Source organism: Nematolebias whitei, chromosome 3 (assembly GCF_014905685.2).
Source record: "Nematolebias whitei isolate Nwh7 chromosome 3, NemWhi1, whole genome shotgun sequence".
Taxonomy (NCBI): Eukaryota; Metazoa; Chordata; class Actinopteri; order Cyprinodontiformes; family Rivulidae; genus Nematolebias; species Nematolebias whitei.
The window spans coordinates 8,319,672-8,339,661 of record NC_056500.1 but is presented as its reverse complement, the minus strand read 5'-3'; the positions used below and the strand labels follow the sequence as shown (position 1 = coordinate 8,339,661).

At 35.5% G+C, this 19,990-nt stretch overlaps 1 protein-coding gene across 1 annotated transcript in view; it reads right to left on the bottom strand.

Moving 5' to 3' along the window:
- Nucleotides 1-19,990, bottom strand: part of atp11b (ATPase phospholipid transporting 11B (putative)) — a 46,674-nt gene that overhangs the window by 13,109 nt on the left and 13,575 nt on the right. Inside the window, exons 4-27 of the mRNA XM_037697944.1 lie at nucleotides 19,759-19,839; nucleotides 18,344-18,451; nucleotides 15,976-16,104; nucleotides 15,075-15,178; nucleotides 12,068-12,115; nucleotides 11,298-11,362; nucleotides 10,709-10,790; nucleotides 10,470-10,620; nucleotides 9,247-9,444; nucleotides 8,908-9,066; nucleotides 8,497-8,678; nucleotides 7,776-7,844; nucleotides 7,370-7,443; nucleotides 6,986-7,089; nucleotides 6,161-6,342; nucleotides 4,815-5,018; nucleotides 4,529-4,682; nucleotides 4,154-4,256; nucleotides 3,914-4,059; nucleotides 3,678-3,737; nucleotides 3,296-3,423; nucleotides 2,945-3,083; nucleotides 1,508-1,573; nucleotides 963-1,066 (exon numbers count right to left, since the gene is read on the bottom strand). Of these exons, the coding sequence (XP_037553872.1) occupies nucleotides 963-1,066; nucleotides 1,508-1,573; nucleotides 2,945-3,083; nucleotides 3,296-3,423; nucleotides 3,678-3,737; nucleotides 3,914-4,059; nucleotides 4,154-4,256; nucleotides 4,529-4,682; nucleotides 4,815-5,018; nucleotides 6,161-6,342; nucleotides 6,986-7,089; nucleotides 7,370-7,443; nucleotides 7,776-7,844; nucleotides 8,497-8,678; nucleotides 8,908-9,066; nucleotides 9,247-9,444; nucleotides 10,470-10,620; nucleotides 10,709-10,790; nucleotides 11,298-11,362; nucleotides 12,068-12,115; nucleotides 15,075-15,178; nucleotides 15,976-16,104; nucleotides 18,344-18,451; nucleotides 19,759-19,839 (2,840 nt within the window). The remainder of the gene's footprint in view (nucleotides 1-962; nucleotides 1,067-1,507; nucleotides 1,574-2,944; nucleotides 3,084-3,295; nucleotides 3,424-3,677; nucleotides 3,738-3,913; nucleotides 4,060-4,153; nucleotides 4,257-4,528; nucleotides 4,683-4,814; nucleotides 5,019-6,160; nucleotides 6,343-6,985; nucleotides 7,090-7,369; nucleotides 7,444-7,775; nucleotides 7,845-8,496; nucleotides 8,679-8,907; nucleotides 9,067-9,246; nucleotides 9,445-10,469; nucleotides 10,621-10,708; nucleotides 10,791-11,297; nucleotides 11,363-12,067; nucleotides 12,116-15,074; nucleotides 15,179-15,975; nucleotides 16,105-18,343; nucleotides 18,452-19,758; nucleotides 19,840-19,990) is intronic.

Sequence of the window (19,990 nt, the reverse complement as noted above, 5' to 3'; positions counted from 1 at the left end):
GTTAAGTAACACAAAATAAAATAAAATGACATACTTGCCATCAATACGAAAAAATATTTGGTTTATCTAAAAGTGAGTGTAACCATCTTTTTTTTTTTTTTAGTCCATGAAACTAAACAGTAAGCCACACTCAGTTCACTATGTCTTGTTTACAGTAAATTTACCGGTAGGTCCCAGACAGCAGGGATTGTGCTTTGAGATAATTTTATTTTAAAGTAGTTTAGCAACCAATGCAGATACCAGACTGAAAAAAATCAACAGCAGCCCAGTATTGTCAGAGTGGCTCCCAGATGTCTGTGAGCTGACCCGGCAGGATAACGTGCTTAAAATTGATTTGATTGATTCAACTTACTGGCTAATAATTAATGTGAATTCAAACTAAACCCAACAGAGTTTGTTGCAGTGACAAGTGTTTGATTCACCAAGAAATTACAAAGAAAATGAAAGGAAAAAAGTACAGGGTGAGTACATTTTACACATATGTATTTAGTAAAAGACACATTTTTGGCTTGAGGTGGTGTCAAAAATGCATGATAAACTACTCTGAATTAAATAAGTAAAATAAGTTTCAGACAAATGTCACTGCAAGCTTCTAAAATAGGTTATTTATGGAGGTGGTGGAGTGATCAACTGCAACAGTAAAATATGTCACTCTTATGTTAATATCAAAAAATGTAATACTTCTGAAAGACCATGGAACAACCTAAACAATAAAACTATGTTTTAGATTACGTATGTAAATTCAGCTTGTGACACATTGGAATTTAATTTTAAGTGTTCAGAATCTGTGTTTATATACTGCATGCTCATTGCACAACATGCCCATATTCTGATTTAAATGGTCCCCTTCAAGAAGCTTTGCAAAGATTATTTTGAGTGCTTGGCTGAAACAATGTCAATACAGTAAACCCAAATTTCAATATGTCATCATATAAGAAAGCATTGTGAAAACACGTTCTTACCAGATGATGCCTCCATAGAAGAGGGAGAATATGAAATAGAATGCTATGGAACCCCACGTCACAAAATGATTCATCCAGGTCCAAAAATGAGTTTCTAATGCAAGCTGCCATGTAGAAGGGGGAAACATGTTGGTGTAAATTATTGAGAAAAGAGCAAGGAGTACACCAATAAACTACAACAATCTGCATCTATCCTATAAAAGATACCTTGACATCCAATTTGCAACAAATAATTTTCTGTAGCTCATGGTCGGTGACATCATCAGCTAGACAATATATTGTATTTCACTCAAGGAGAGTGAAATACCAAGTGTGTCTGTGTGGCTCTAATATGTTATTCAGCTTTTAGCTAAAACCATCAGCAGCATGACAGCTAAGCTAAATCAAAGCAGGGTGCTGAACCGTCTTCACAAGCCTTACATTTACATTCAGTATATAACTTCTAAATTATTGTGAATTACCCTAATCCTAAAGTATTGTTTGTATTTTGTTTGATTGTTAGTAATCATTAAAACCATTATGTTGAGATAAAATGTGATGTTTACCTTTAATGTGACAGTGATGACCATAACAGTAAAGACAAGGGTTCCAAACGTCCAGTTCCCAAACATCTATAAAAATAAAGACATGCTGCTGTTATTAACGGTCATCTGTAAAGTAAATTCTGTCATTAGCTGATGAGACTAAGACCAGATACAAACAGAGGCTTTGTTAACATGCAGAAACATGGTTAGTGGTGGTATAAATGGTAAGCTGATCAGCCTCTGCCTCCGTTCTTTTATTTGATCACAGATGGTAAAAATGTCAAGCAGAGTTATTTTATTTTAAAGTATTGTTTCCGTAAAGCCATAAAAGTCCGGAGTAGTGACACTGTGGACGATGGGATTAGTTCTATGCTTTTTGCTCATGTAGAGGAAATAAAGCACTTCTACAAGGTAGAGGTTCTTGTTTAACAAGGTGTCTGCTGTTATGGCTCTAGTGCAGCCTTTGTAGTTTGCCTCAGAAGCTCAACTGTTTATGGTCTGAGAGCTGTAGGTGGTACTCGGCTGTTGATGGCCACTTCCGAACACTGCTCGAGTCCCAACACTGATGCTTAATAGCTAGTGAAGAAAGATGTATTTAAAACATTGCGTCTAGTAGTTGCATCCAGTAGGTGGACAGTTTTAGAGATTTTGTTCCCCTTTATGTTTTTTTTTTTTAATTGAGCCTCCAAACTGAATAACAAATCTCAATCCAATACTGATGACTAAAGAAACCTTTATAGCCCAAAAAACATAAAAAATGCACGACATTTAATTTTTTCAGAAATGCAACCTCTCAACATTAATCATAAATAACTAATTATGTAATAAAGCATGCAGTAACTCAGATGCGAATTAAACCAATGAAAAACTGATTTATTACATTTTCAAAAAGGAACGCTATGATGTCAGAATTTCAAATGCCCTTTTGCTCTGATGTTTTAATGTCGGTGAATCTTTGAGTCCTCCCATTAACCTCCCATGAAGACATGCATTCAACTGTAGATCACTCTTACCAGCTGCCTGTTAGCTCGCAAGATCTGAAGACATGCACAGCATGAAGGCAGAAGAAAAAGGCGTGATCAACAAAAGATGGAAGGTAAAAGACAACAAAGAGAGTTATAGAAGTGAGTGCATTCAGAAATGGCAAATTACAGGTAGAAAGAAAGGTGGAAGGATATGTAGCAGGAATAAAAGAGAAGGAAAAAACTGTAAAATTAAAAGTATGGGAAACAGACAGATCCCAAACAGCAATATAAAGAGAAGCAGTTAGAAATACCAGCAAAAAAAAATCTAACCATAAATGCTGAAACACAAATATCCTGCTATTTTTATTACCTCCCATTTATGAACTGAACTAATACTTCACAACATAATTTCAGGAAAAATAGTTTACAATTGTTTTAAAATAATTTACAATAAATGAAAATACATCACATACACAAAAAATGCAAAACACACCTGTCCATTGCCCATAAGTGTCGTGTCTTCTCCCATCAGTAAACAGGACCCAAAGAAGAAGACGAAGGCGTGACAGAAGCCCAGTAGAGTCCAGTACAAGAATGTCCCAAAAGACAGCAGAGAGTTCTTGCTAATATCTCTGTTGATGACAGTTTTATAGTTCAAAATGTAAGCAAAAATTTATTTTTAAAAATAGATCAGCATTCTTAAGTGTTGCATTAAAATCTGATTTTTCCTATGTTTTTCAAGAAAGCAGCAGACATTGTCTAGATAAATTATCTTAAAGTATATCAAAACTGCTAACATCAAATGAATATAAACAGTGCACCTTTATATTACACATGGACGTACCTGTACAGGGCAGGCTTACTCTGTAGCACATGTGGGTGGACCAGCTGTTCAAACAGACTGTACACCAGGATGGGCAGCGAGGTGAAGCAGATGTTGTAAAGTGTCAGGTAAACACTGTCATACAGAGTCTGGATCAGACAGAAACATCATTTCAGCAGCAAATTATTAGCTAACTCCTCCAACAAACAGACTCGGACATACTATACTAATATACTGTATGTATCAGTATTGTTTGAGCTTAGTCTCAAGATGAGTTTAGGAAAGTATCTATTAAATAAATTTTAATGAGCAAGTCCTTCAAAATGGCTTAAAAAGACGAACATTAAAGACTTGAAGAAAACTAACAAAAAAGTACAATAAATTGAGTTTTTAAAAGACTTACTTGTTGTGAAAACAAACAGAAGAACTGGTATAAAAACTGTGGTGTGATAAAACACACATTCTAAAAAAGAAAGTGAAGAAAATAACATTAAAAACAATTTAGTTAAAGCAGATGGCTGCATATACTCATGTTACCAGTATATATTTTTTATTTACAATTACCATAATTATCATTTCTATTACATGAAAGAGTATTCCAGAGGAAATCAATTCTCTGTAACTTGAGCCACAATTTACCTTGTAGAAAAAGTACTGTACAAGTGTAGCTATTCGAATGTAGTAGAAGTGACCATGGACCAACAGAAGTTTAGCCAGGAACTTAAACCTAGCAATTGCATAGTCGCTGTTTCTCACGGCCTGACGACCCTCCTTCCCCATGATACCTGAAGATGAATGCATATAAACAAACATTGTGGAAATGACTCTTTACACATAAAGTGTTAGGCAAGTATAGTTTTTGTACAAGTACAAGTTTACCTATGCCCACATGAGCTTCTTGTATCATACTGACATCATTTGCTCCATCTCCAACAGCCAAGGTGATGGGCTTTTCTGGGGAGGTCTTCAAAAGTCGCACCACCTTAAAAAAGATAATTGTAACACTGACGTGCTGAATGACAGAGGTATTTTTTGTAATCTAAAACACATGCACAACATATTTAAGGTTATCTAAGGATCCATAATTTGATCCTGTTTTGAAAACACTTCTCTCTCTTATCCAATGTTAGTTAAAGAGACAAAAAAGTGACTCCCAATGTAAAAACTGCTTAAGCAATAGACCACTATATATTTAAACAAAAGTAGAGGTTCTCCCACAGTGATTGTACTGTATACATGGCAGTAGGTCAGTACCTTGGCTTTTTGCAGAGGGGCCATGCGGCAGCACAGCACAGCTGAGCAGTTTTTACATACGTCCATAAAGAGCTTTTCATGTTCCCTTAATGCTAAAGACAAACTGGCCCCATCTACAACCAACCCATGTTGGATGACGTGGTCTTCTTTTATCCTAGGACCATATTTTTGTAAAAAAATACAAAGAAAATTAAAGTCCCGTTTGTTTTAAGTTAGAAGAAAAAAAATAGTAGTTTGTGAACTCACATACCTTTAGACTGTTAAAATAAAAACAACACACACACACCTTCTGGCCAGTCTACCAAGTTGTTCAGCACACTCATTATCAGAGCGCTGTTGCAGAAGCTCCAAGATGTTCATTGCTCTGTGGAAATGGCCACAGGACAAGCTGACACTAACTGCTGTCTCATGTTTGTCTCCTGTCAACACCCACACTTTGATTCCTGCCAGCCGCAGTGCTTCAATGGTCTCTTGAACTTTGTCTTGAAGTCTATGAGACAAAGGAAAATACATGGAGTAAACGTCCGCACCACATACTGTATGTACAAGTCGAATTAATCCGGACAACTGCATTAGATGAATTTTTGTGAAAACCGCCTCAAACTTTTGATTTTTTTTATACAAAAATAAACAAACAACACATGAACATAGTTATTCATAGAGAGATAGTACATATAATAAAGTGGCCTTTTTTTTTTCAACTATCAACTATGCATTTTAAATCATAAACTGAAAACAGAAGGAAATGTTAGTCATGCCTTTCATAACAGAGGAGACCCTCTGATTGTGACCATGTGTGTCCAGTGAGCAACTCATTTCAGACACATTAACAGAGCAGTGAATGGGGAAAAAAATTAGGCCTGAGATAAACAAAGTGTGAGACTCAGGCTTATGAGAGGAACAGATGGTGCACAGATGCTAACACACAGCAGCATTAATTTCCAGAAAAGTTTTGAAAGATGATCTCCCAGAGGACCATAAATTGCATATTTTTTAATCCTCCTGTTGTGTGTATCTATATTGGTCATGTGTTTCATACGATTTTAAAATGACCATGAAATTAGTTGACTAATCCAAAAACAATACTCATTTTTCACAATATTCATAAACTACATGTGATGCTTTTGTGCTATAATTTATCAGTCTTTCACATGTTTCTGTTTTAGCATAAAAACAGACAAATACTATTTTCTAGTGGTAGAATACTTATTATACTTACTATTAGGCTTTATTTGAAAAGCACCACAAATACAATTATCCATAAAGCTTAGCATTTAAAATTCTGTTAATTAGAGGTGAATCAAAAGTGCCACTGAGACTGCTGGGAATAAAATTAGTTTTAGAGGTTTGGTCAAAAGTCAAACAGAAGATAAAACACTGTTTAACTCATAATTAAGGAAGACCAAACTCCAGCCTAAAGTAATTAGGATTTATCAAGTCCTGTTGGCTTAACAAGGAGAAAGGTTAGGGAGACAGCCCTTTTGTAAGGTTAACCCTTTGGAGGTTAAGAATGTTCTAAATCATTGATGAGATTTTACAATCTACACCAACACAGAGGAAAAACTAAATACCAGACCACATTAAAAAAGAAAAAGCAACAATATTGTGACTTTATAAAAAAAAGGTACATACTTGTCCTCTACCCCAGTTGCTCCCAGGAGATGCAGATCTCTCTCAATGTAGCTGAAAGCTTCCTGTAGTTTCTCTTCTCTCTGCTGCAGAGCTGTGCGAGCAGCAGTTAGGTGCTTGTCAACATCAATATACTCCTCTGGAGTGAAGTGGCGACATGCCACCACAAGGGTCCGCAGACCTTTCTACAATAAAATGAAAAACGAGACAAAAACATTACAAAACATTTTAAGAGAAACAAGAACAAAAAAAGAAAGAAACTAGTAATGGAGTTGTTAGATGACTAGGATTCAAATGAGAATATTTTTATCAATAGGAAGTCAATAGTACATGGATGTGGGATGACATGATTTATTACGTACATAGATGAACAAAAGCATGATAGATTTTATTTCATAGAACCAACATGAAGGAGGTGATGAGCACACATAAATCTAGTTTGGGGAACCACTTCTGGGTGCTGATGTCTGATGCATCATAATGAATACATTGTATGTGCAGTACTGTTAATACAAATAAGTGTGTGACTGCTGTTGCAAAGACTTTACAATCTCATAGACACAGGGTAATAGAGCATCAAGAAATCACTGCAACATCATACTTACAACTGTAAATGCATGAATCAAGTGTCAAAATTAACGTTTCATCTTAGATATAAGATTTTATTTATCTTACAACTGCTGATTTGTCCTCTTTCATAGTGTTTAAAAAAAAAAAAAGAGTACCTGAAATCCTAAAATTATTTTGTGATGTGTGTAAGACGACAAAAAAACAAACATGATTTTTTTAAACAATTGTGAGGTTATGCCAAGATTGACAATTTCTTACCAAGGCAAACTCGTCCACATGTAGTCTTGTTTTTTCAATCTCACCACTTGTGGTGAAAGGCAAGATGGCTGACTCAGCACCCTTGGTAAAAAGCACTTGACCTCCTTGAAAATCAAGTAAATACATTGAGATAATAAAATATAATATAAATATAATAAAATAATAAATTCATTTGGAAATTAAATTTTACTCAAACCGATTTTGCATTTCTTTTTGATTAAGCTAATTAAATAAAAATTTACTTCTTTACACAGTCATGTAAATTAGTTTTTTTTCCATTTGTAATCTTATAGACTGTATTATGTCTTGAGCTTTCAGTTTGAGCTTCAAGGTGACTTTCTAATTATAATGAAAATATTTTGTAGCAGAAGCAGACAACTTTACCTGAAGGAGTCTGCAGTATGACACTCATTCTCCTGCGATTTGGATCAAACTCCAAAACATGGAGGAGTTTGTACCTAATGGACAAAAAGACGACTTCTGTTAATTTGCCTGGTCTCTAATTAAACGGCATAGACGTATAGAAGATGTTTATTAAGAACAAGATTGTTTTTAAGTTCACCTGCTTACAATATAGGTGTACAAAATAAACTGGAACAGTAAAAAACACTTCAACTAAAGCATTGATGATGAAAGAATGATGAAAACTTTACATTTAAGCTCTGATTTAAAAATAATGTTCTTCAAGATTGACAAACTATTTACCTTTATTCATATAGTTTTACAAAACTTTTAAAATCAGTGTGAAATAGTGCTGAATGCAATATTAGAGATCCAAAGGTTAACATACTTTTCAAGCTTGCCAAATGATTTAATTTCCATGGCATCACCCCTGATGCTTGTGAATGCCACTCCAATTCTGTAAAATAAAAAAACGTTATCAAAAAGTTGACAGAAAAAAAACAAATAAATAAATAAATAAATAAAAATGTCCAAACAGTTTTTGCAAGCATTTACACTTAAAAGATAAACATACCCCACAAAAAATACACAACAAACATTAAGACAAATGATGGAAGCTTGATACAGTAAAGTAACCAAAAGCTCAGGCATAATATCATGATATTGAGTCTACAGTGCACGGTGATTAGTCTGTTTATGCCCATACAGACTTTGAATTTTAATCACTAAAATGTCAGTTACGATACGTAAGCTACAATTTTTTTTTTTTTACCATTGTACATTTACCAAAACAAGCCCTAGTAAAATGTAAGATTTATTGTAGGGCTACTGAACTGAATTATTTGTGTACCGTATCTTCCTTTTTTTGTTTGTTACAACACAGTCAATAGAGTTTAAAGACATTTTGTCATGAGTATGTGAACATTTTAATAGCCACACAGACAATATTACATAACTGAGAAATACAAATTAAAATATTAGTGTGAAATACTGTTTATTAACATAAAAACATACCATCTCATTTTTTTTTACATATATTATTTTAAGGAAATATTTAAAACTTACAGAAAATAAAGAATGTACAACACTTTATTGTAATTATACTTTACCTCTTCATTGCCTCTACTAAAGCCTTCTCATCTGGTGAGGAGGCATAGTACTCCATGTTATTTGAAGAGAAACCATTGGCATGGGAAAAAGGATCTCCTACCAGACAGTCTGGTTGGTCATAGCTGATCTGAACAGTGTGACACAGTGACACTGCCTTGAGAAATAATGTTTCCTCACTCATCTGGATGGAGAGACCAGGGAAAAAGAAATATTGCATCGTGTTCCAGACAGTGAAGTATGATGTGTCACTGTAAAGATTAATCCTTTACAGAAAGCAAGACACAATGTTTGTTTGTAGAAAAACATGTAAGTTGGGAGCCAAACCAAGTCAATTTTGTGTAGTGACCAAATAATACAAAGTACACAAAACTATAAATAATAATGTAATAAAGTTTGAGTTTTAGAGTTACCAGGTGTGTTGTAGAACAATCTGGAGAGTCTTCGGTCATACCCTCTGGTACCAGTTTCCCATTAACTTCTCGGTACTTGATTCCATTTATTGAACACTCACGAAACTGCATTTCATTTTCTGTTAGCGTACCAGTTTTGTCAGTAAACACATACTCTACCTATGAGACAAAAACACCCAGATGTGCACAAAAAGTTCAATGTTTCTCATTCAATAACAATTCATGTTTGTAAAAGTATTCACATGCAAAAAAATGCAAACTGTATGCAAGTAGTTTGCATTTTCCAACTCAGAAAATTATAACAAACATATACAAGACTTCTTCACTCCTCTTACTTACCTGACCCAACTCTTCATTAAGATCAGATGTGTTGACCTGAGCTTTCTGATCACTTCCTTCATGGTACAGGTCCAAATCCCAGCCAATAAAAAAAGAGCCCAGGAACTTTTGCATTTCCACAGTGACATAGAGTGAGATGGGGATGATAAAGTTATAGAGGACCAGAAATGCCAAGAAGTCAGAGATGAACTTAAGAATCTGAAGAATGAGATACAAAAAAGGAGAAATTTGTAATTAAAAAAAGTGTCATTAAAGTGTTAAAACAGATAAATCACAAAAAACAAAATACAGATGTCTAGTACTAGATTTTTATTTTATACATGTTAGCCACACACAGGCTGATAGGGCCTCCACACTGATCCTTCTAAATCAAAGCAGGCAGGGTAATTAATTCCCATCAAGGAGATAATTACTTTTTCGTGACTGGGAAGAGGAGTGGGCACAGATTGTGAGAAAGTTTCAACAGCACCAAAAGTCACCTTTATAGCATGCTCATCTAAGAAAGAAGTCATAACATCAGATTAGGGAATTAAGTATTTACTAAATTATGACTAGTTATCTGCACATTCAACTTTAGGCTGTAAAGAAAGGTCAGAATTTTCTAGAAACATTTCTCCTTGGAGAAAGGAGATAACGTATTTGGAGATATGCTTTCTTGTAAAAAGTATACATTATACAGCTTATCAGGTTGCTGGGGCACAGATTATACCAAATCTGAAAAGAAGGCTTTTTGTTATTTGTATTCCAATTTGTCATAAAACAGCAGAATGTCTTGAGCACAACTTTGTGCTTATATTTCTTTGTGTTGCAAAACCGTCTGCTGGTCGATGTGACCGATTAGTGTGAGCAGGCATGCTAACATACCAACAGATAAGCCCTGTGACAGTCACTCCTTTCTTATACAGCAACTTGTCACAGAATCAAACAACACTACGTTTAGCAGTTTCTTTGAGAAGGTTTGAGGTGTAAACATTACCTCATCTTGAAAAAAGATTTTAACAATTAATTTTGAATCCATTGTTGAAAAAAAAAAAAAAAAAAAAAACTAGTTTATGACTGTGGTGAAAAAGAAAAAGCACAACAAAGTACAGACTGCTTTAACATAATGAAAACAGTGTAGTAATAAATAAACAATTCTTATTTGTGGCTCTGAATGACTGACAAAGGAGGGAAATCAAAAACAAAATAAAACAATTCTGATTAAGAAACCATTGCAGACTAACCGGGCTGCTGTTCTTTTCTTGTTCAGTCTTTTGATTGTAGAAAGGCTCATTCCATTTCTCTTCAGCCTGCCAGGCATACTTCAGAATGGTGCTGAGGATGGCCTCAAACAGCAAGATGACCAGGTAGATTATCAGGAATGTGTTCATTGACCTGATAAAAGGAAACATTTTAGGTGTTAAGTTTCATGATGCATAACCTTGGACAGCAGTACTTTAATTACTTAGAAGAAATTGCTTACTTCTCAACTGCAGAGCGTTTCTGGGACTTGCACTTATAGTTGAGTGCCATCTTGGATTCCATCCCTGTGTAAACTGCCACACCTGCAACAGCGGTTAATTTAGGCATTACATTAGGCTTGTGGCTTGTCCATTATATTCCTGAACAACTCATACTTAAAACCAGATTATAAAACATTAAAAAGGTGTGCACTTGAATATTCAAAAAATATATAATTGTTTTTTGTTCATACCAAACAAAAGCAATGCACATAGTCCAGACTACTAAATAATAGGTGCACTGTTCTCAAATGTGATGGGAAATACCACTTAGAATTTAGTGGGGGGAAAAAGTCCTGGGTAAAATAACCAGATAATTGAATTTTGATAAGCGACTTATAGCAGCAGCTCAGAATTGCTTATCATGTTACAGCTGTGATTTGTTAATGACACAAATCTGATGTGATTCAAGTTTTATTAGACCAGCTATACCATATATGTCACTTCACAGAAAAAACTTTCTGCTAATAATATTTCTATCCTTAGAGGGTTCACTCTATCATAAATGTCTGGATCTTTTATGTTTCAATTTCTAAAACCAGTCAGACTCACCAAAAATCTCTTTGGTATTTTTCAACCTGGCTCCTCGCAGCAGCAAGTTCTCTGGACCCAGTGGTCTGATATAAAGTTAAAAAAATGATTAAGGTGATAGTTCTTGCAAATAATACATGTTTAAACGTGTAACTTTTCATTTTGTTGCAAGCCTCATACGTCAAGTCAACAAATGTCTATCAGGATGTTTTCTCTCACACCATTTCTGAAGGGAAAAACATCCTTTGGATTCAGCACTAACCAATCATGATTAGATAAGTAAAACTACTTTAAACATCAGGTCTGAACAACCCTCATGTATTCTTACCGTTTCTCTAACTGGATAAATACATATATTCACCACCACCTATGCTAAAGAGTTTGTTTTGTAACAGCAATGATAGACTCATTCAACCAATCCAGCAGATGGACATGGTCTTTGAGTGTTCAAGAGTAATTTGTTTGCTCAAATGAGCGAAACAGTCTACAACAACAATAAAAGAAGCAGTTGGGGAGGGGGGGTTGATGCTTGTTCCTAACGTTTGTTTACACATCTTCTGTTTTGAACACAGATTATCAAACATCTGAAAAATCTATTAGTTGACAACAATAAAAGCCAATAAACCAAAAACTTTCATTCCTCAAATACATTAAATCCCATGATGAACTGTAATATTGAAGCTACTCAGTGTAATCTGATTTAATGTTTAATGCTTACCTAATACAGTAAATAAATGTTTACAATAAGTACATGTTGAATTAATTTATTATACATTAAAATCTTGCCTTACCTGACTATCTCTTCTTCATGTTTAGTCACAGTGATACGACCTACAAATCTGAAAGAGATCAAAAATGTTTTAGAAATATAAAATATTTCGAGTTAATAGAGCGATTACTAATTAAGGAAACAAGGCTAATATGATGTTGTACAAGTTGGGTCACAACCAAAAGCCGACAGATTTCTCAAGAGGAACATCATTACAAGGCTTACATTTAAAATAATAGATTTCTAATTATTAAAACAAGGCTAAAATAATGTTTAAAAAAAATAGATTACAGCAGAAAGCTGACAAAAGCTGGGTCAGTTCACTCCATGTAAATTTAAATTCACCGTCTATGGCTCAGGACAATGACTGAACAACTTTTTCCATACAAGTAGCAGGTTGTCGATCACAATAGCATTCTGACCACTGAGTGCAAAAAGGCAAATGCTATTTAGATTTTAATATTACAATTATTCAGATATTTTATAATATTTAAAATGGTGAAAAGCTTAAAACATAACCAGAAAACCGTTTGGCTTGTCTTATTGATACTGTATATACTGCAATCTGGATGTTTGCAATCTCTCATACACCTATCTTGATCTTGTAAGGGCTGCAGCACATCTTTGAAAGCAGCTATCGTGAAAGAAAGCAACCTTGTGTGAGGGGGAGGGGAGAAAACTGCCACAGATGCAAACTGCTTACTCAGTCCTAAGGCTGCCAGTTAAGTGACAGGAGAAGGAGAGGTTGTTGTTGACATGATAAAGCCTTTAACTTTGCCATCGGTTTTATCACTAGCAAGCAAGAAATGTTATTCACATTTTAAATGATTTTTAAGAGGAACATGTCGATCATGCCTGCTACTACAGATAAAAAGGTGATTATGTTTTGGCCTGTGCCTGTGTGTTTGTCTGTCTACCATTAGCAAAATATCTCAAGAACCATTGTATGGGTTTTAATGAAATTCTCAGAAAGTAATCATAGGATGAATGTCTAAAACCGATTCACTTCTGAACTCAACCCAATTTAAGATGGCACTCATAGACAGCTGATCTTAGAAAAACAAAACTTAGCCAATTTAAAGATATAGATCTAAAATTTGGTATGGTAGTAGTACCCGAGCATTACTCCCACTACATACTCAGTCCTGTCTATGCCCTTTTGAGTAGGAGGCTAACAACTCAGAGTAGGGGGCTGCAGTCATTTCCAACATAAACACATCGATTTTCTGTGTGGTGAAAATGTTGGTGAATGCAGACTGTTTGAACATTGATCACTGATGAAAATGTCTTACCAGCATCACAGAAATGACAAGAGTTATAAAGTCATAATCAGCAGCAGCTGTCAATTTTGTAGCGTGAGTTTCAAGAATCTAATAATTATTTCGCAATTAATTTATCTTTATCTTGCAGTAGTCCCAGCTGAATGCATGCAGCTCAAAAACTTCATTTCTGTAACTAGAGACAAGATCAAGAAATCTGATCGACCTGAAATAAAAATCTTCCTTCTTTCAGCTTTTCCCTCTTCAGGGGTCTCCACAGCGAGTCATCCTCCTCTAGCTCACTTTGTCCTCTGCATCCTCTGTCCTCACCAACTACGTCCATGTCCTCTCTAACTGCATCCATATATGTCCTCTTTGGTCAACCTCTGCCTTTTTCCTGGCAACTACATTTCTAACATCCTTAAATCAATATACCCACGGTCCCTCCTCTGGACATGTCCACATAAAAATATATAATTTAAATTATTTTTTAATGCTTTAAGCATTTTTTTTTTGTTTAAAAACTCTACCCTAGTTTTTTTTTATTTTTTAAATAGACAAATTTTTTCATTTACTGTAATTTTACAAAAGTGGTATTTTCCTCCATTAGTACTCCCTCTGGGTCAACATCCACATCCTCCTCTGTTCTCCAAAGCTCAGAACTGATGCTTGATTCTGTTGGCCTAGTCAGAGGGGTTCTGGACCCCCACCTCTGTCAAAGTCAAACCTCCTAGTGGGGCTCAGTCCTCTCTTCCTCTTCTAAAACAAACCATGATCACCTTCTTAATCAACAAAGTTCTCAGACTGTTTTGCTCCTTCATGATCCTCTCCTCTGTCCGAGAGGTTCTGACTCGGCGGTTCCATCCTCCTCTGGGTCTGCAGCTCCTCCTCACATTGAGAAATTGTCTCGTTTTGACACAAACACAATGACTAAACCAAACACACTAAACTACAGCCTACCTATAAAACCCAAACATGCTAAATATCACAAATCTCTCAAACCTCATGACTCACTCCCGCTCTCGCTATGACTATCACTCGCTGAACTTCATTCAACTTCTGTCTTTTTTCTTCTTCTTCCAGTAGATTTAGTTGGCGCTTGACAAATAACTTTGAAATGAGGTCAAAAAGGAGGGGGGAGGTTGTTTATCTGTTTGGCAGGGGTGGGAGGTGAAAGTGGAGGGTGATGGGGTGTTTTGTCTCTGAGACTGCCTGTCTTTGCTGCAGCCACTCGCTCCAACGTGCTTCAAATAGTGCAACAGATGCTGAGAAGCTGCGTCTTTGCCACTAGAGTGACTGAACTTGGTCATGTGACTATCACGCACAGGTGTGGTGATTGGCTCCAAAGGGAGAAAAAAAAAAGTTAGTCAGAACAGGTGGCGCCAGACACTTGAGTAGATGGCAAAATCGCCACGTTACTGAGAAGGTAGCATACTGTATATGCTACACATTGCGTTATAGTTTTGCATAATTTTGGCATTGAATGTTAGTATCAATCCCGTCTGACTGAAAGATAAAAATGCCATGAACCCCTAGACAGCCAAATGACCTCAAAGCAATTATTTGATGATGTAGGTCTACAGCTCATTAACATTTTGAGTCAAACAAATTCAAGATGGTCACAAATGCAATAACCAAATCAACAAGGATAATAGCATTTAAGTGGAAGAGCTTGATATTATAGTTACCAGTACTCAACTCCATTGAACTGAATATAAAATATTCAACATTTGTATTCTGAAGGTACCAGTTTCCACAAGTACAGATTACCTGTATAAATCAGCTTCTGGCTGATGACACTCCACTACAGCCTGTAAAGCCTCCAGCTGGGACACTGACTGACACACTGATGTTTCTGGTACAGAGAAATGAGTCTATGAAAAACACAGTAAAAAAACTGATTATGGAAAGTGATGGTTAAAACTGGGACAACAATGCTTTAAAGTAAAGTAATTATGTATAAGGAAAACATTTAGAATACAAAGAATAACAGAATTAGAACAAATATTCTTTACTGCAATTCTAAACTGCTTCAATAAAGTACCATTGTTTGAGTAAACAGAAGACAGTATAAAGGTGAATCAATGTGCCGGTACTGTATGCCTGACTAATATTAAAGAAACAATTACACTGGCTGTCTACATCATTTCTGGTCTCGTTTAGCTCAAATCAGACAATGACCAACTCATCAGTTTACTTGTAAAAAAAAAATTCAAATAAAATTGGTCATGAATCTGATAATTTTATAGTTTTGACAGGTCCTTAGTTACATATACAATGATATTAATTATTTTTAAATTATAAAAAGACTGTGGTATTTATGTGCAGTGCAATACTAAGACAAATGCAACTGACAATTTAATGTGCAGAATGCAAACATTTTATCAGCATATTTTAAGCTTACTACTAAAAACCCTTTATGCATGGAGCTTAAACATAAATCCCACCTTTTTTTAACATTAACCTGTTTACTGTGTGCTTTGCCACTAGCGTCACTGCTGAAACCATTCATAAAGCTTCAATTGTTACAATGAGTCAGGCCAAAATAATGTTTACTGGTGCCAATGTCTCCTAAGTGGGCTTCTGCGGAATTTAAATTGTTCATGAACTTCAAGATGCAAATACATACACATAAAATGTTCACAATTTGATTACAGTCGTTCAAACAAACCTTAAGGTTGGTCTCTCCATCAAGGCTAGCTGTGGTGATGTGACAAGTACCATCAACACGATCTGATGAAAGCAACACCAGATCAGCTGGGAAGGTCTCATCTTTAGCTACACGAACAATATCCCCTACCTGAATGGATGAGCAAAATCAGAACCAGTTAATACGGGCCTTATTTAGGACATATTAAATGTATTAATACTGTGTAGTAAACTTGTTAAAATTACCCTTTCATTCTTCTGATTAAACAAAACGTGTTTTTATCCAAATACTCCAAAGTAATCAATTGTTCATTTACATTATTCATACTGTTGAAGAAAATGTTTTGTTTTTTCTTGATAAATGTAAAGCAAAAAATACAAAAAAAGAAAGAAAAAAAAAAAGACTAGTTCTGTCACCAATACTATTTGTCTTTAGATTTTATAAATACAGAACAATTTGTTTTCTGAGTAGCCAAACAAAACTAGATCTATAGTTCAGTTGGGTTTTTTTTTTTTGTTTGTTTTGTTTTGTTGCCTGTTCTTTGAAGCAAAATAATTTTTTATATAGGAAAGAAGGTAAAAGTTGCAACCTAATGACTAAGCATCTACTGGGACAGACAGTTTCAACATTTTTTGTGACTGTCTAAAACTATTGCCCTCTTGTCGGCAACTCTCCGAGCTGGGACTATAAACACTATCATGTGAGCTATTCAAGCTGGAGAACTTAATTTGTCTTTCTTCTAAAGCATACATCATTGGATATCATTGCACTAGCTTCACTTTGTCTTAGAAAACTCAGAAAATGTGTGTGTATTATGTTTTAAGATACAGGTTTTTCATGTGGCTGTCATCAAACACATTGAATCATTGAGAAATGATAACAGAAAAAAATGTTTATATACAGGTAGAAATTACATGTTATTGTTGTAGGCGAAAGTTTACAATTTAAATAAATGCAAAGCACAAAAAAACAGCAAATGGTAGCATTTGAGAACTTAAAGCCAACAAAATCAATTCATTTTAATTATTTTAACTTTATCAGCAATACAGGTGCAAGGAGAATAACCTTCACATCAATGTGAAGAAGACAAAGGAGATGGTCATGGATTTCAGACGGAACAAACACACACCACGCCCCCCGAAAATAGGAGGATCTGCAGAGGAAGTGGTCTCCAGCTACAAGTACTTGGGTGTGCACCTGAATGACAACCTCAGCTGGGACAACAACACTACCAGCCTGATCAAGAAAGCTCATCAGAGACTCCACTTCCTCAGGCGGCCGAGGTGAGCTGCTCTGGGAAGCTCAGTCCTCACCTCCTTCTACAGGTGTGCAGTGGAGAGCATCCTGTGCTCCAGCATCAACGTGTGGCTAACCCTAATCCTCTGCACAGCTGCAGAAAAAAAAGCTTTACAGAGAGTGGTGAAGGCTGCACAGAAGTCTGTTGGAGTCGGTCTTCCCACCATCACAGACATCTACACCTCCAGATGCAGGAAGGACCACCTGCATCATGAAGGATCCCACTCACCCAGCGCACACACTTTTTGCCCCACTCCCCTCAGGCAGGAGGTTGGAGGAGCATTAAGTGTAGAACCACTAAACTGAGGAACAGCTTCTACCCTGAGGCTGTTAGACTCATTAATCTCTAACTAGAATAATCACTGTGAATAATCACATCATGTTGCTGCTGATCCGTTTTATGTTGCTGTGTTAATTTGTGTTCATCTGCTCACACAGACTCATGTTCGTGCTGCTGTTCGGCATATTGTTTTTATGCTTTTAGTGCATAGCATATTTTTAGTTGGCGTTTCTCTTAGTTCGTATCTTAGACAAAAGTTTAAAATTTAAATGAATGCATTTTATTACGGTTTTTCTTTTACATTTTATTGTGGGATGTAACTGGGACCCCGAGTACACAATCTTGTTCCACCAGATGTAACGCATGTGGTGCGAATGACAATAAAGAAACCGACAGACTCTGAACAGGTTTTAGCAAGAAATGATGCTGTTTTAATGGCATCAAGTAAAATCACAATAAATCTATAATCATCTCATGCATATAATAACTGCAAATTTGACCAAATAAAATCAGAACTTTTTTTTTTTTTTTACACCTAGAGGTAACCAAATTAAGTGACAAGGTTGTATCTTTTATTTTTACGTCTTCAATAACAAAGCTTTCTAGTTATAGTATTTATGGTAAAAGAAACGCTCACTAGCACAAGGAATTTAACAGCCATGCTACAGATCAACAATACTGAGAATTTCTAATGCATAAATCTGTTCTGGTAAAATAGACATCTGAAATGGAATAACTGACATGATGCATTTTCAATATTTTTCATTCAACCTTTATTTATATATATATAATATATATATTTTGACATCTTACCCTAATATTTTTGGATCTTGTCTGAACCAGACTTCCACTGCGAACTACAAACACTGGCGCTCCATTAACCTCGTTGTCAGCCTTGTGTCTCAGCCAGTCTTCATAGCCCTGCAACAACATTCAATCAACGTTCAGTCATTCAAGCTTCTCGAATATGGCAAATCACAAGAGAGCTGCCTTCTTAACAGGTGGTGGGCAGAGTTTTTGATACATACTCAAGCGTCCCATACCACTTACATTTAAAAATCCTTTCCGTTTTTGCTCTGGCTGAAAATATTATACACCTCATTTTATTGTCATACATGTGAAGTCTTACAGACTTTTCACGACTACGGACATACAGAGAAAGTGTTACGGATTTTCAAAAACTCTTTAAATTTATTTTACATCTCAAAGCCGGCCATCACTGCTCCCCCCCACCCCACCACCCCACCCAGTGCTCATGTGAGCCCAAAATGCTCAAACAATATGTAAACAAAGCTCTCTGGTGCCCAGGGATGGAAGAAAAGAAAAGCAGAGAGAAAACACAACACAGACAGAGGTAGGAGAGAAAAAAATAAGAAATTATTTACTTCTTGTAGAAATAAGCGTTTGCACCTTTTTCCACACATTAAGTACACAGAAATAGAAAATACAACTCCATCTTTAGACCCAGTTTTACTAAACAGAACTTGGTTGCAAAGTTATTTGTAGTAAACATATGAACTGTGGTTTTACCCAGCACATTTTTCTTATTTAATTATATGAAGGAAATGTTTAATGCACAGAGTTAAATTGTCTATTGCATTTGCAATGAAAAAGACAAAAGTCAAATAAAAACCATCAGGGACCATTACAGCAGATGCAATATCTAAGAGCTCCATTTAAGATATTAATTTAATCTAATTTTTATTCTGATTTAATCTGAGAGATGCATTTAAAATATATTTTAAGGGAGCAATACTAACGCTCCACCCAACCCCCCAGCCACCCAGTGTTTAAACAGACTGCGTTCAAACATTTTCACAACACAGAACATCTATGCACAATGTTTATGTTGGAAAATTACTTCAGCCTCCTACTCAGAAATATTAGCCTCCTACTCAAAAAGTTATTGAGATGGCTGAGTGAGCAATTTAAAATATACACTGATATGGCGACATGAACCAAGCATGATGTTGATCATACTGGGTAAAAGGTTGGCTCGAACAAACATGTTTATTTTGGCAAAGTTATAACAAGCAATAAAATAAACAATTACAGATCTATTGAGATTTGATTTCAAACAACGAATGAATTGTTTTCTTAGTGAGTCAAAAAAAAAAAATTACTGCTTTTAAGAGTTGGTTTTAACAACAGCTTAAACTAATGTTAACAGGTCAGTTCCATATTTTCAGTGTAAATATAAGGAAGTTATTAAAGGCTCGAGTTCTCACCTGTTTTATAGCAGTGACTGTGATCACAAAGAAGAGAGGGAGCCCACTGGTGACCGGGGAAGTTGGAGTGTCTATCATTAACTAGAAATAAAATGTACAGGTGAGGTGTCAACAAACTGATAAAGCAATAAAACAAATACAAAGTCAGTAATAGAGTGTGTAACTTGTGAAAGAACAGTGAGAAGTAGTGGTTTGTATATGTCAAACAGAAAATCTCCAAGTTCCCTCTGAT